The following is a 16,664-nucleotide window of genomic DNA, read 5'->3' on the forward strand; positions in this document are numbered from 1 at the left end:
TAGTAATTACAACATTATACAACAGCAATGATCAATTTTACCATATGTCCCTAAATAATATATTATCAAAATTAATTATTATACTGGCTCACAGGACTCTAAAAGTGCATGTAATTAATTATGCAGAAAACAAAGAAGCACAGTAGTGTGTATAGTAGTTTTATTATTCCCAGTTTTATGGGATTACAGTGGTAGTCTTTGGGGAACTTTGAACAAGCCTTTTTTGATACATTGAAAACCAAAACATTTAAAATACCTCCTACACAGGGACAAATGGTGTACAATAGCAGGCCATAATGTTCAAAACCATTCTCTATTGTTTCAGCCCCACCTATGGGCCTTAGGCGGGTGGATAAACATGATATTTAATTGTACTGTAACAGATTTTTTTTTTCTGACCACAACCAGCACCGTTTTGTTGATAAAATGATTTGTCAAACTTAAGCAATTTAGGCACTTATTAAGTAGTTGGCAAAGAAGTGAAGCTGCTGTTTCATGACAATCAGGTATAAGCAAAATACTGAAAATACAAGTAGTTTTACACATAAATAACTCAACATTAAGATAATATCTATAGACAACACATCCACAGCCTAAACTAAGCTTGCTAAAAGTTTAACTAGTCCAAAGAGAAGATAGCTTACAAAGCACTAAGGACATAGGGCTAATAGCTGTTATGTGCTGTTGTTGTACGCTACTGGTCCTCAAACATCAAGTCTGCCTGTGTTTGTCAATATCAGTACAGTTCTTATTCAGCACCTTTTTTTTTTTTAGATCTAAACCAGGACTAAAAAGGATTGAACCAGGGCATCAGGATTAAGTCTAAATGGGAGAAAATCAGGGATGAGTCAGGACTAAACCATAACTCTAAATAATCTAAATCTAAACTTTTATTTGTGTACCACCAGAAGAAGTCCATGTACAGTCTGTGATACCTACACCACAGTTTGAGAACCACTGGTCTAACTAAGAAATACAGTTACATTTAGGTCAGTACTTCCTACCAACAAGCAAACATTAAAAAGTGCTTTACGATAAGCTTCCTTCAATACATTCACCTCTATTGCAGGAACATGTCCATAATACCACGGAGTTTAAAATATCTGCAAAAATAAGTGGAGTGTTAGAACTAGGACAATATAATATATTTTGTGTGTGGCTATTATCATGTCCAAACTCTCTCTGCTACTCTGAAGGCTCTGAAAAGGCATAGGCCTGTTTGCTGGATTGAGAATGCAGAATGACAGGAAATTTTGTAGTACCGTACTTGAAATAAAGTTTCTCAATGGAAAGTGAAGAATTTGTGTCGGCCCAAAGACCCAATTGAGAGACACCAAAAGGCACCTGGCCAAGCAGTGTCACTCACAAGACACTTAAGGCAGAAAAAGTATCCACATCACTCACTGCCTATGTCTTTAATCTTTCTTGGAAAGAATGAAGCGAATCATATTCTTTCAGACTCTTTTGAATAACATCCAATCTTGAATAAAAGTCTGTTGAGAGAGCTCAGATACAGTCCTGGCATGGCTAAAGCATTTGTTCTGTGAAGGATGACGGTGAGGTATGGAACAGTATTTTTACCACCAGATGCTGCCACAACCTTTGTAGTTCACAATAAAAATACTCTGTAAACTGTTGCCAAGTAACTGTAAAACATCCTTACAGTGATCAGTCCATTGCACTTTACACTTCTTTGATACAAGCAGAGGATCAAAGTTATTTTTCCTTCTAACAATCCTAAACACTGGGTCCAGACTGTATGAGGTTGGATCATAACATTGGTGGACAAAGTGTTTTCTAATTTTTCCAAGGCAGTTCCCAGTTGTTAAGGTTTTTGTGCTGACCAAGTGCTTAAATCAAATGTCACCAAATTATCTTCTGTCCAAGATGGCAGCGAGTTGAAACCCAAGTGTCCATTTTGTTTGTTAAAGTATTATTTTGTATACAATATTTTTTATAAAACATCAGTAGCCGTCTTTTAAAAAGCAAGATAAAGAAATACTCACTTGGCAGCTTTGCCTTGTGAACTTTTTTTTTTACATAAATACAAAATTAAAAATACACACAAAAGATTAAATAATAAGACAATTGCACAAAGCGGGAGTTTAAATTAAGACAGGGGAGGTTAGGGAGACGTTGGCACAGGGATGAGGGGAGGTGTCCATAGGGGGCGCTAGTCTCTGCTCTCGATGTTAGTATGGGCCTTTCGAGTGTCCGAAGATCCCGATGGGAAAATGTTTGACATGAGACGACCACTGCGCCGCCAACTGGAAAAACTTGACATCGTTCCACTCCACTCCGTCAATCAGCACTGGGACGAGAGAAACGTGGAGCAGGTCAGATAAGACACAACTGACAGTGGAGACATTAACTTGGTGTGGAAGCATGTACATAAATAAGTGTGTAAATAAGTGTGTTTCCAGTAAACATCACAACATGAAACATAAAAGATGGAATATATATGGGGGAATTACAGTGTTATAATAGTAAGTACAGAAATAGCACCAGTAAGGCTCTTAAAAACAAACAGGTTTAAAGGTGCATTTCTGGTGGACGTTACACCACCTGCTTATATATGTTGTTACTTTGCCTAGAATGTTCCACAATATGGCATTAAACCTCTAACTTCACTGAGACAAGCAGATGTCTCCACCAGGCCGAGTTACACATCTGATTTGTGGAGAAGCGACCACACTCACAGTGAGAATGTTTTTTTTTTTCAAGATATATTTGAGCTCTAAAAACATCAAAATGCACAATGGATAAGTTTAATGCAATACAGTGGAACATTCTAGGAAAAACTATAAAATCTCCATGTAGATTTAAGTACATGTTTAACTGAAATATTAAACTATACTTGAATGGAACTAAATTTGGAAAAAAATATAAAAAGCTAAATATTAAACAAGTGTAGGACAGATGTAGTCGCTCACAGACATTTAAAGCTTAATATTGTACCTCGTAACATGGTTTGCTGCTGTTTGGCTGTGCAGATGAGTCGACTGATGCCCTCGATCACTTGACTCTTGGGCTCCATCTCTTTGTCTTTGCTCTTTTTTGGCAGAAACATCACTGACAGAGAAAGAAGAAATACAAGTTACTTTCTCTGTTCAGAATAAAAAAGAGTTCTCAGCTAATATGTAACTAAACCCAAGTGAAAACAGGTAAATTCACTGCCATCCCATTTAAGTATTGTAAGAATGAAAACTGACATAATTATTATTAACTTACCCTTTTTGTTCTTCTCCTTGGTGACCACTGTCATGGACATAGTGGGAAAGGGACTTGCCTCAGCGCCCCCTAGAGGGAGCCTGCTGACCTGCAGCGAGCGGAAATTGCACTTAAGAGTGTTTTTGGCGGAAGAGTCACGCTTCTCCACGTCTTTTTTTCGTTCTGATGGAGCCTGCCAGTAATCCACCTGTAGACCCATCACCTCCGTCTGAGCACTACTGCAAAGAGTCAAAGGAAAATTACATTGTTGACGTTACTTAGCCTGCTCTAATATCTTGTATGGAAAACTCTTCAGGAATCGTAGCAGTGCCGCCCACCCACCTCACTCCAGCTGACCACTGAACCAGATCAAATCACCCAAGTATCAGACCTTAAAACCCATTATAAAAACTCTCGCTCCCTTCATCGGCGTAATATACATTAAAAAGTAAAAAAAGAAAGTAACTGAAAATATATTCTAAGAAATGTTTTGTATTTATTTAGTAGTTAGTTACCTGTAGGCATAGAAGCTGGTGTTGACTGAGGGGGATGAGGGTGGAGTGGGCGTGGCCTCTTTGAGTGCAGGGGAAACCTGAGGAGGAGTGGAGGAGAGCAGCGAGGAGGGCGTGGCATCATCTGAGTCACCTGAGACAGACAAAGGAGAGAATAAAGTGCAGTTTTTTACTGTCTGTGTAATAGTTTTTATCTTTTTTTAATGTAAGGGTTACCAAATTCTCTAAGCTGTTGTCTAGTGAAGTATTTTTTGATATAGGAGTAGTTACCGGTAGTAGCAGTGAGTAGATTTGATTTGAGGTCAAATATATGTGGATGGGTAAAAAATACTCTTTAAACTAAGATTTACCTGATGCTGCTGACGCTTGTTCCACAATACCGACTTTCACCATCTGAAAAAGTAAAAAGAAAATTGCTTCTGTCTGTTAAAAAGTGTTAATTTGGTGAATTTCCCTGGCTGGGGATTAATAAAGTATTTATCTATCTATATATCTATCTATCTATCTATCTATCTATCTAATTTTTTTTTTCTAAATCTCAAATTAAATTGTGAAACTATACACAAAGCATTACATGACTGAATATTGCTTATTTCATTATATTATGAAACAATACAGTGTTAAATAACATAATTAAAAGAGATAGTGTTTTTTCTAATATGTTTTTCCAAAACATCACAAAAGAAAGACTTACTCCAATGAAAGGAATGAATTTCTGACAGGAGTCTTCATCAGGGCTACAGCAGCAGCAAGAGAAAAGTGTTAAATACATATTAGTTAATGACAATATTTTTATAGTGAAATGCTTAAATCTTGAGTATCATCAATAGGATCTAGATTATCTATTGTTAGTCATTTTGATGACATTGATTTCCAATGTGTCACATTTGGAAATACTTCAGCAGTTTAAATTCACCATAGAAATAATCATTGCATGCTAGCATTTCTGCAAGTCTTCATTGTCTTATTTTTGCAGCCATAGAAAACGCCCACATGCAACTACAAGACTACTAAAGCCATTCCGTTATTGCAAAGAGTTTTCAGCTACAAAGTCAGGCATTCAGAGGGCAACAAAGAGCAAATGTGTGTATCTTATTTCAATAGATAGAAATACAGAGGGAAGAGCACCAACCTAAACCTGACTTCAACCTTATGCACTCCCACTAATGGCAGTGCATACTACATTTACACATGAAGCTTTCTACGAACTATTTTCCTGTTTACAAGCAGAAAAATAGCCGGAGTCTACAGCGTATATATAGCGCGGTTGTTGCCCTTGCCTTGAGGTAACCTGCCATCGCCCCCCCAGGGAAGACACAGACAGACTAAAACATCAGAGACAGAAGAGAAAGTCTACAGGAGGGACAATCAAGACCATATCTGATTTACTTAAATAACATTATATTTAAATCAATTTAAAAAGCAAGGGATTGAGCCAGCCCAGATGTCGGCCTGGTATTTAACAATGGACATTACAGGAGTGCAGATACTGTATAAATGGAATGGTATGGATGAACTATACTTGAAAATATGTTTGTCTATTTGTGAATCTACAAATGAGTTGATATGTGTGTTATGGAAATGAATAGAAGTAAGTAGAAATGTGGAAGAACAACTACAATGTGAAAATGTATATGTATATTAAATTTTTTGGTGGAACTAAACTAGAAAATTTAAATATAACACAGTAGTAAGCACAAGATTACGGTCTATCAAGAATTGTCCTTCAAATTAGGAAGATGTTTTGATAAAAGGTAAAGGAAATACACAATTCTACAACAAAGAACCTTTTTATACAGCATTTAACAAATTTATGTGATGGTCTCCAATGTGTCCAAACATGTATAGGAAAGATAGCTTTAATATTAAGGTAAAGGGTAAATCGAATTCTTTGTGAATATTGGTGAACTTTCTACGCCTAACACAGACATGGACAGCCTAAATAACATGAAAATATCACACAGGAAAAAGAAAAATGAAAAAAAATGAAAGGGAGGACACAAGTTCTCCTGCCACTTTATCAGCTGCTTCAGTAAAACTTTACAGATTTTAGTCTTTATTAAAACGATGCTAACACCTATCGTAACAACCATCGATCCATTATATTTACTATTCAACTCTTTCAACCAACAAGCACTCGATATTAGTTTTAGTCTCATATTAAAAGTTGACAAAACCTGTTTACACAAATGAGAGTGCGCTCTTTGATCTAACATAATGATCCAATTTTGTCAATAGTAATTTGCTTTATGCAGCTAGTAAAGTGGCAGGGTCCACAAAATGCTGGAGGAACAGGTGCAAATGGTTCTGCATGAATCAACAGTAAAACTAACCACAATACCTTACTGCAAAATCAAAATGAAAGCTCTTTTTCCTTCAAAAGAAAATAAGAAAAATACAACACAATAAAAACACATTATTAACACTCACAGATGGAGAGGCAGAGATGTTTCACAGACAAATACAACGTTAGACACCAAAACACATTTACACAAATATTAGTTTTGCACCTGGGTTCATTTGGGAACAATAAATTAAAATACAGAAACATTGAACGGGTCTTCTTCTGCCCTATTTTCAAAGTGAACATCTACGAACTATTTTGTGACGGCTATAAAAACTAGTGCTGTTACATTTATTATATATCAAAACTACTATTGTAAAAAACATCATCATTTCCAGAAAGGGCTATTATGAATATTGTATTGTAAATATTTAGTTTGACAATTAGCCTAAAATATTTAAATTAATCTTGAACAAAGCCCTTTGCCGTACCTCTTCTGTTTGTAGGTTAACATGGCCTCTGCGATGGGGAGCTGGTGAGCCCCATTGGCCCCCACCATGTACTGGGTCACCCTCGACACCACATCCGGACTCTCCTGCACTGAAAATACAAGCAAAGTTCATTTGTAGTACTATACTGGGAGTAAAAACTATATGAAACATAAAATAGAATGACTATGTTGGAAAAGATGGGATCAAACTGTATTTTTCACTCAGAAATTCATGTATCTATTTGCAGTACACTGTTTTTTAACATGTGGAGTAAGAGTAAGACTGACACTCACCAACTAAAGGAGCTTCAGGTTTGTGAAACAGATCTCTCCAGGCGGCATCTTGGAACAAACTGTTATATCTGTAGTCTATTGTGCCGAGATATTTAGAGACAGGATGTGCACCTGAAAAAAAAAAAAAAATACAACACTTCAATAAATGTTTGGAGTTGTTTGTTTTTTTTACAGTTTAGTCCCAGATTGAAAGGTATATTTTTCTGAAAAGTCTATAAAATATCCTCTCGGAGATAAGTACATATTTTTTTCCATCTTAATTGGTTTAGGTCAGTCTGTGAAAATGATACTTGAAGGCTGTTTTTCTTCGGTGTTATTTACAGGGAATAGTTTGATGATTAGATACATATACAGACAGACGTTACTGACCCAGGGGGATGATGAGAAAGCGCATGTATCCGAGCCAGTCTGGGGTCTTGTGCGACAGGTGGTCCACAAAAAGCCTCAGGACAGAGCTGAGGTAGTGCTGGGCTCCAGCCACTGCAATCTTTATAGGGATGGGTGTCTGCGAGTTACAGTTACAACTACAACCAAAAACAAAAAACAAATATTTGTAAAAATCAGTATGCTTAACTGCCGTAGGGGAGGAAGAATCATTTTGAGCAAATATCAAACTCCTGTACATGGGGGTTTATTGCTATATATAACATAGCTTACCTTACTCTATGCTGTTTTAAGTCTTACTTGGTTGGAGGCGGAAAGTTGCAATAACAGCATAATATTAAGACTAATACAAATACCTCAGCATAATATGAGTATAGTTTTTGTGAAATGTTTGAAAGTATGAAATGAATAAATCTCACAATCTCTGTATTCTTGAGACGATGGTGTTGAACGCAGCCTGGATGTCGGCCGTGGTACATGTGCAAACTACAGGGAGGTGGTGGTTCTGGAGCATGTCTGACAGATACTAAAGGACAGAAAGAAATGTAATTAGATCTAAAGATCAATGGTTGGTTTACCAATAATCAAGATTATTTAGGTCTCGTGAAAACTACAAATAATAATTGTGAAGTAAATAATTCTATTCAATCAAGATTTTTTTAATCTTGCTGTGTCGCAATATGTCACAATAACTCCAGATGATCACAGAGGAAACCTAATGAAGGATTTCACAGTTGTTTGGTCATGGTGTCAATAATCAGGAATAATCATAATGTAGGAGGTTTCTTCTCACGATGATGGTACCAATAAAGATTGACATTGTGACATTAGCCCAGTGCAGAGCTCACCTGTCCCTGCCAGTCGGATGTGTTGATGAGGATGATACTGTCCGGGAGGTGGTTGTCTGACACGAGGATGTGGTTCAGCTGGTCGTATACAGTCTTTCTTGGGATCTAACATGATAAATGCAAAGAGAGATATCAGATATAAACCTACAATGTCTGAAGATTAAAAAAAAAGTTCACAGTCCTACCTGCAGGTGGCACCGTGTGTCCATGGAACGCTCATTGTCCAGACTGTTGGCTCTTTCGTTCTGGGGTCTGCTGGGTTGCCTCTCCTTTAGAGAGGTGCTCCTACCTCTTCTACCAGCCAACTTTGGTTCCTGCCTGAAAAACAAAATATATGGATGAATAAAAATAAGAATAGAAGGTTAGAATGAATGTAACTTTTCACTTTTCATTCAAAATTTTCTAAGCTTGTAAAGTTTGTACCTGTTGGATGAAATTATAAGGGACTCAGTCTTGGTCATTTTGCCACTAGGGGGCAGTCTGTCTAGAAAGGTGTCCATGTTGTCCATTTCTAATTCTGTGGTTGGAGTAACAGCTTCTGGGGGTTCCTGATGGGAAAAATACAATCAAGCCAAGATATCCTATTACCTATTTTTAGATTTGATTGTCCTCGTAGGGAAATACATAGGGAAATTTTTTCAATCAGTACCAGACCCAATAGTTACTGCACATTTCTGTTGACAGAGGCCAGCTTATCATTTTATAATCTCCTCTGATCCTCTAATCTAAATATTTTCTCCCTAACTAACATCATGTTCCTTTCCTCTGGGCCTTCAATCTGCCAAGTCTAGCCTCAGCATACTTCGACCTAAACACTCCCTCTGATCTTCTGTATACAGCTTAACTATCTAAAAACAAACCAAAAAACAGATCTAATTATAGGGTAATTTACTACCCTTATTCTAGTTATCTGATTTTTACTGGCCTTTTAAATGAATTACTGACTTTATCTCCAAAACATCTAACATGAGTGGACCCTCTGTTCCTCTTCCAAAAAGATTCATTTTAAATACCAGCGTTTAACCAGGCCTGAAATTAAAATGTCTTCCAGTATAGCTCCTAATAATTACATCACAACAGTAGTAATTGACTTTTTGACGCAGAATCTTGTACTCACAAAGGGGGCATTGTCCGACACAGCGTCTTCCTGAAACTTGGCTCCACTGCTTTTAGCTTTATCTGGGTCGAGCTGAAACGAAAAACGCCACAGAAATAACAAACTTCATATAAATCTTAACCAGTCTGGTCTTATTCAGTGTCACATGGACGTTTATGCAGTGCAGTTATAGAAGAAGAAGAAGAAGAAGAAAATATTATTAAGTAAGTAACCAGTCATTCTAATACAGTAACTACAGTAATCAGTTGGGACTAAACAAAGACCAAAACTGAAACTAAATCTGGACTGGACTAGGACTAAACTAGAACAGAATCAAACCAAGTCTACATCAGGACTAAGCTGGGCTCAAATCAGGACCAAATCAGGCCCAAACCAGGATAAAAGTGCCAAACATAAAGTGTCAGTGCGCCCTCACTTTATGATTGGGCACTTTTGATTTATGATTGCGAGATAAGACCAGTGCCTTGGCAGAAGTCTTTGTTATGCTTTTCATTTCTACTGTTTTTTGGTAATTATATCTTGATTGGTGCATTTCTTACAAACTTCTAGCCTTGTAAATTTTCTTGTCTAGTGTTTCTTGTCTCTTGTACTGTCCCGTAATACAGCTAGGCACTTTCTGAATCATTACTGAGTGTATGGGATTATTGCTGGTGCGTTTTTAGCTGATGGGAGATGGGACTAGACCAGAGTTAAGCCTTACTCTCATGCATTTAATTATTAACACATTGTAGGACAGAGGGATTTGTGCTTGGACTGTTTGACCTTGTCCTGCTAACACACTCATGTTGAATTCAATTAGTCTGAGTAAGTACAGGGGAGTCCAAAGGGTCAGGGGCAACACAGAGCAACTATCAAGGTTATGAAGAGGTGAAAGCAAGGTCACTGGACAATGGGAGACTTGTGAAAAGCATACACAAGTAGACTATATTCCAGGGGTGGGAAATTATACCAACAGTATTAATATCACGATTCTTTAGATCACAGTTTCGATTTTATTGTGATTCATGTAGTTAGTAAGTTTTTATCTGCCAGAGGAAACTAAAGCCATTCCTACTTCACTGCATTCGATTAACTTCATCTGTCACTCACTCAGACCAATGTGAGGACTGGGTGAGAAAAAATGTCTGTGTTTGAGCAAAGAGTTATATTAAAAAGTGAATCACCAAATGATTATCTCATGAAAATAAAATATTTTCACAGGTTTAGGTCACAATCTGGTTTTATACTGCCATATCACCCAGTCCTACTATATTTTATCATTATTTATAGTATCTTTATTTGACAAGACAAATGCAAGAGTGAAAAGGGGGGAGGAGTGGAAAGGGATATAGAGTGAATGTCAGAGTCTGGAATTAATTCCACCAACGTGAGGTACAGCAGACCAGTTATACTTAAACCATAACATAAATGTGTATAGCTTAGACTTATAAAAATAAATGGTAACAATAAAATAGTTAAATCAAAATTATTAAAGTAGCAAATATGCCCAAAGACACTTGTCAAATAAGGTACAACTATACAAATTTGCATATGGACAAGTAGAATAAGAAAAATAAAAAAATAAAAAAAATAAATAATAGTACATATAAAATATCTATATGTATGTGTATTTAGCTGAAGAGAATAGTCACAAACATTAGTCTGTGGTGAGTTGATTGAAAGAGTTCATGGCATATCAATAAAAAATAAATAAATAAATAAAATATAAACGTACGGTATAATTATTATTTTTTAACTGTGCAGAATGTTGAAATGTGTATCTCTCTATATATTCCATGTTGTTCGTAAGATAAATGCTTGAACGGACTTTCAAACCCTCTGTGTTATATTTGTATTCCACTCACAGGGCTGGGGGGCTCTCGGTGGCTCCTGCTGCTGTGGATGCTGCCAATTTCTGTTTGGGAGCTGGAAAGGGACAGACCCTCAAAATATGGCCTGAAATAGAGATATAACGTTAGATGAAGACATGGTTCAATGCCGCAGTACGTACAATGAACCAAATGAATATGAAAATTCAAGTGTAAATGCTTTGAGTGAGGTATGTTGGACCACAGGGTGATCATGGGTTTGAGCTCACTGTGTAAAGGCAACATTTTGAGGACTTTTCACCTTTGTCTAATTTGGGAAATATTTGTGATTTTGGCAACAAACATTATATTTAGAAAATAGGCCTACATTATAAAACAGCATAATTTAATTGGTTTATGGAGGACAATTCAATCACATGAATTTAGACTACCTGTCACAGCCTGTAATAAATGCCACTGCATTCACTGCCTGTAAGGCGTACAGCATATATCAAGTAGATTTTTTTCCTTTCTTTCTTGCCAGTGATAAATTATAGTGTACCTAAGAGTCTATTGTTTGAATGAGAGAGTGAGACAGAGAGAGAGAGTGAGAGAAAGTTAGTGAACCATTTGACAGCAGTGCCGTGTCAAACTCTGTTGAACACCTGGGAGCCTGGTTCAGTCTACTGTTTGTAAATGCCAGATATAAACCCATATATGCACTCACCTGCCTATGTTACCTGCCCCCCCCTTCACACACACACACACACACACACACACATATGTTTTAAGACGTTTTATACTAAATTAAATGGAATCTGCCTCATAGCTGCCTTTTAGCTTCAAGGGCAAAAACATTTTATCTGGACCAGCAGTACGTTACATACTAATAATAGTCCTATATAGCACTTTTTCAGACACTCGAAGCCATTTTACCATTCTGTGCATTATTCATTCACTCCATACTCAGTGGTGATAAGCTACTTCTGTAGCCACAGCTGCCCTGGGATAGACTGACATAAGCAAGGCTGCCAATGTGCTCCGACCACCACCAATTACTCACTTCCACACCAGATTCATACCAGTCAAAGAGCATCAAATGTGTTGCCTAAGAACACAATGGCAATATGTACTAGAGCCACTGCATTTCCTGCATCTAAGATGACAAATTTGAAAGTCATTACTGACTGTCCCGTATATCCAAGCCACAAGCTGTCGTCTAACAAGAAGCTGAACTGTATGAATTATTGACTACGTACTTAGTACTTGAGTGGAGAGATTTTCTAGGTTAAATGAGTAAAGGAGAGCATGAGGATCTCACTTGAGTTTAGGTTTGGGTGTACTGAGGACGCTGTCGTCGTCGTCCAGCTCTGGTCCACTGTCGCTGGGGTTTTCAAACTCCACACTGTCCAGATCCAGGTCCTCCTCCTCCACCTCAGGAGGAGGCTCAGCGGGGTCCTGCTCTGAGTCCAAAACCTGGGTCAACACACAGGGTAACTTAAGTTCAATACTGTGAAAAATGTAAATTAAGATGTGAAGAATGCTGTGAAAATAAATGGTTTAATAATGTACTGGATAGTATCAAGATGCCAAATTATTATTTACTCCTGCACCTAATTGTCTCCATGTGAATGTTATAAAACTATAACTTTGTCCACTATATGGCATTAAACCTATCTAGCTTGCATTTATTAAATTACAGGTGTATTTATTTCTAAAATATTTTGAAAAAAACATAAATTCTTTCATTGAGTGGCCTCTCCACAGATCTGGTCTGTGAATTCACCTGGTGGCATAATTTGCAAGTCTCCATGGAAATAGATGTTTAAATCCACACTGTTGAACATTCTTTGTGAAGACACAAAATATCAGTGGACATAAGCAGGTGGTGGATAAACCCCACACCAGAAAAATTACATAGTGCCGCTTTAATATTCTTGTGTATTTTTGTACATTGATACATTTGGTGCATAAGATTTATCTACATTAATGAACAAATATTTACAATAAAACGTATGCAAAAACTTCTCCCACCTCGTCAGACACCCTGAACCGCTTGAGGAGAGCCACCACTCGCTGCTTAAAGTTCTGCTGCTACAAAACAAAAGCAGAGGAAACTAGACATATCAAGATCATGAGTATAAATGTTTTTAAGGTTAACCAAAAGAATGAACGGTCTCATTCAGTGAATCCAACAAGGTTATATACTTAAATAAAACATGTAAACAATACTGTATTACTCAATTAACACAATTTTGCAATATTTCTTTGAGATGTCAATAATCATAAATTATGTGTAAATATATTAAACATTCTCAGTAAAATTGTCTGTCACTATGGTACCGGTCCACATTTCTCATCATTATGAAACCCATGGATAGGCTGTGTCTATTGTAAAACATGGCATCTAAATTATCTCACTGTGAACCTTTCACTAAATGTTTATATTTTGAATTCCCTTGAAAAGAAAAATCCCTTGTCAAGATGTCAGCCTGGTTATGATTTAGTATTTTCGCTGCAGGGGCTCGTGTGCATTAGTTTTACCAGCAGTGGGTACATCTGTAGCACGGGCAGCTCATCGATCCTCACTGAGCACTCATGTAAAATCAATAAACCAGCCGCATCATGCTTCATCTACCCTCAAATGCTTTTATCTGCAGCTAAAGCTAACTGGACTGTGAAAGACTGCACCGAGGTAGAGAGAGAAAAAATGTATTTATGATGGCTCCTCAGTAATGGTTTTATTGACTAGATACACAAAGTGAATAGAAGGTGTATTAAAGTGAAAAGCATGTGAATGTTATGTTATGGCACACTGTGATAGATTATATAAACAAAAAACATGCTTTATTAGTATATAATTTCTATTTTATCTACACTTGACAAAAGGAGTCTCAAGTTTGGATACATGTATTGGGTTTCAGGTCGTCTGGTGTGAGAAATGAAATAGATGTGGGAAAAAAGTAAATAAATAATTAAAAGTACACAGTTGTGGCATAAAATAGGGCTGTACAATTTTGGAAAAGTAGATCAATTGAGAGTAGATTTGCATGTTTAAAAAGTACACACTGTAAAGCGATAACAGTTGAGAGAAATCTGAAATACGAACTGTTAAATTCATGTGAGAATCCCATGCATTGAACATGTTTGTAAATGTCTAACCTATCAGAAAGTAGGCATTTTCCCATAAAACAGAGGATATACAAATTGCCATTCATATTTGATGGTGATATACTGCACAGCCCTAGGATAAAACTACTACTATCGCCACAACATCCACTCCTATTACACACCAACCATCTTTTTGTCCCACTGACGTTTAAAATGGAGATCAATATCAAACAAGTCATTTTTACCGTGGACTCAATTATAGTAAAGAACTAAAGTGCCTTTATTGGTGCTGTACAATTTCACACTAGTGCCTGTAGTTATGGACACCACGACCTCCGACCTGTATCTCATTTCAACGTCAAACAATAACTGTTCTTAATAATCCCCAAGGAGCCATTTCCTGGAACGTATTGTGGACCATCTCAGCGAGAGGCAGTGATTGTTTTTGTTTAAATGAACATCCTGTGTACAAGTCGGAGGTGATAGTGATTAGTTAAGATGTCAAACAGTCAATTCCCCAGATAAATAACATGGCTTTGAAATTCTAGACAAATCCTAAGACGAGAAAGAGTTCATATTGTGAGGATCATCACATAAAAAAATAATCTGTTGAACCTCCAATGCGATCGGTCTTCCTTCTCACCACTGTGAATCATATCCACCGGGTTTCAGTGTGATGGATATCTAGCAAAGTTGCCATAGCAAATAACAATTCAAAACAAAACTCTTCAAGATATCACTTATAAACAGGAAGCTCAAATCCAGGAATAGTTATCTCTTATTGTACAATGATTAACATATTTATTTGTCTTAGATTTTTATGGTGGATACACGTCTTTAGTCACCCCTCTCTACTTGTGTAAGGTTGAGTGTTTTTCTTCTGAATTAAAATAACAGTTTTGCGTGTTCTTACTCTTGTTATCGAAGTCGTCCTCACAATAGACCGTCTCTGTTTCTTTGTTTTCCTCACTTCATACTCATCGTCTTCAAGATCCTACACAAAGAAAAATAATAAGCAGAAATACAACTACTGGTTTTGCTTTCACTGCTTCTACTACTACTGCTACTACTGCTACTAATCCAAATACTGCAACTAAAACTGCTCCAGTACCTGTCCCTGAACGGCATCATCACTGGCCTCCTGTTCTGAGGAGAAACTCTCATACTCCTCTTCTGAGTAATTATCTAAAACAAAAAGAATCAATTAGTATGGGTAATTATAGTACCAAGATGTGTCACTTCCAGGCCACCATAGCTGCCCACAGGCTTTAGACAGGAGCGATGATAATACATAAATATTGGCACTCTGATTCATGTTGAAGATGCTTTCAAGAATTGCACAGATTGTCTAAGGGGCTGTAGACAGTAATTATTGTAAACTCAGGGTAATACGGCAGTCCAGATAATAGTTATGTCAAGACCTAGGTTGCTATGGTGATTGAGTAAAGCAGATAGAAATGACAGCAATCAGTAACAAATTGTGTAGCCATAATAGCGGTCAATAGTTGCTGGAAGCCAAAGTCAAAATGATACCAGAACGACTTGATTACATTAAAAACATTTGTTTGTTTCACTGTTTTAAAGTCAGGATCACTTGTGTTTCCTACAAATCACACAACCGCAATTGCTTAAAAGCCACTGTGCTCATCAAATTGTACGTACTTTTTATATTGCGTTCTATAAATTACCAGATTACTGAGAATATTTATTACCAGAGCATTTGATTTTCTGTCCCGAGTGCAGAGCTGAGTCCTCATGGTCGATGGGCTGACTAGACAGAGAGAAAATCCAGATTTCGGCCACTTTCCCCAACATCTCCTTCTGATTACTGCACAGAGGGAGCACCTGCCCCCCTTCAGTGGGGTGCTGCATGACCTGGAACAAGCAGCACAAAAGCTAGTACATACAGTCCAAACAGAGAGGCAAGGTCAGACCGAAATATAACTGGAGTGCAATTTTGCTGAGGAGTTGAAATAAGGTAACAGGGATGTTTAAAGTAAAGTTAACCGAACCTGCCTCTGTGAATGTGTCAATGTGCGTAATTATGTGGTTGGTGGGAGTTAAGAGAATCAGTCACATTTTTTTTTTAATCCAAAAACAGAAATACAAGGTGATATGAGGCATTTTGTTTGTTCATTTGTTTAACTTTTTTTTTTTTTTTTATATATATATATATAAGCAACAACAAGATTCCCATTAATGAATCATGTGTGCTTTATTATGAAGATGAAAAGGCAGCATTCAAATCTCACATCTCCTGTACAAACAATTTTCTCTTTGTTAAAAAGTTCAACATCAAATCCTTTCAAGGCTTTGATAACTGCGTAACAAAATGTCTCTTATTAAAATCAACTTTGCAAATGTGAAGAGTTAACTGAACACGTTTGAATAAAAGTCTTATTTTTGTGAAGCAACCTTATTTTTGCACTTTTTCAGCCTTGTGATTTTTTTTTATTCAAAGCAACAGAACTATTCTCCATTTATCCACTTACAAAGGCTCTTTTTAGACAGTGCAAGGCCAAACATATTTGCACCTGACTAATGCAACACTCAGAACATGGCATTTATCTGTGAAGGCTATAGGGAATACATATCTGCACTCATTATCATCTCCAAGCAAAAAGACT

General features: G+C 37.0%; 1 protein-coding gene across 3 annotated transcripts in view; it reads right to left on the minus strand.

Annotated features, from left to right (window-relative positions):
- Positions 1-142: 142 nt before the first annotated feature.
- pacs2 (phosphofurin acidic cluster sorting protein 2) overlaps positions 143-16,664 on the minus strand; it is a 61,831-nt gene continuing 45,309 nt past the window's right edge. Inside the window, exons 5-25 of one of the 3 annotated variants that reach the window (XM_055231070.1) lie at positions 15,750-15,912; positions 15,149-15,222; positions 14,951-15,031; positions 12,961-13,017; positions 12,248-12,402; positions 10,984-11,074; positions 9,140-9,211; positions 8,446-8,570; positions 8,208-8,340; positions 8,023-8,127; positions 7,594-7,700; positions 7,160-7,314; positions 6,791-6,901; positions 6,498-6,606; positions 6,064-6,096; positions 4,417-4,459; positions 4,073-4,115; positions 3,726-3,855; positions 3,232-3,449; positions 2,959-3,072; positions 143-2,311 (exon numbers count right to left, since the gene is read on the minus strand). In XM_055231070.1, the coding sequence (XP_055087045.1) occupies positions 2,193-2,311; positions 2,959-3,072; positions 3,232-3,449; positions 3,726-3,855; positions 4,073-4,115; positions 4,417-4,459; positions 6,064-6,096; positions 6,498-6,606; positions 6,791-6,901; positions 7,160-7,314; positions 7,594-7,700; positions 8,023-8,127; positions 8,208-8,340; positions 8,446-8,570; positions 9,140-9,211; positions 10,984-11,074; positions 12,248-12,402; positions 12,961-13,017; positions 14,951-15,031; positions 15,149-15,222; positions 15,750-15,912 (2,238 nt within the window). In that variant the 3' untranslated portion in view covers positions 143-2,192. Of the gene's footprint in view, positions 2,312-2,958; positions 3,073-3,231; positions 3,450-3,725; positions 3,856-4,072; positions 4,116-4,416; positions 4,460-6,063; positions 6,097-6,497; positions 6,607-6,790; positions 6,902-7,159; positions 7,315-7,593; positions 7,701-8,022; positions 8,128-8,207; positions 8,341-8,445; positions 8,571-9,139; positions 9,212-10,983; positions 11,075-12,247; positions 12,403-12,960; positions 13,021-14,950; positions 15,032-15,148; positions 15,223-15,749; positions 15,913-16,664 lie in introns of all 3 variants that reach the window. The other 2 variants (XM_033987718.2, XM_033987719.2) reach the window with 2 other exon arrangements.

This window comes from Periophthalmus magnuspinnatus, chromosome 22, assembly GCF_009829125.3.
Source record: "Periophthalmus magnuspinnatus isolate fPerMag1 chromosome 22, fPerMag1.2.pri, whole genome shotgun sequence".
NCBI classification, from domain to species: Eukaryota; Metazoa; Chordata; class Actinopteri; order Gobiiformes; family Gobiidae; genus Periophthalmus; species Periophthalmus magnuspinnatus.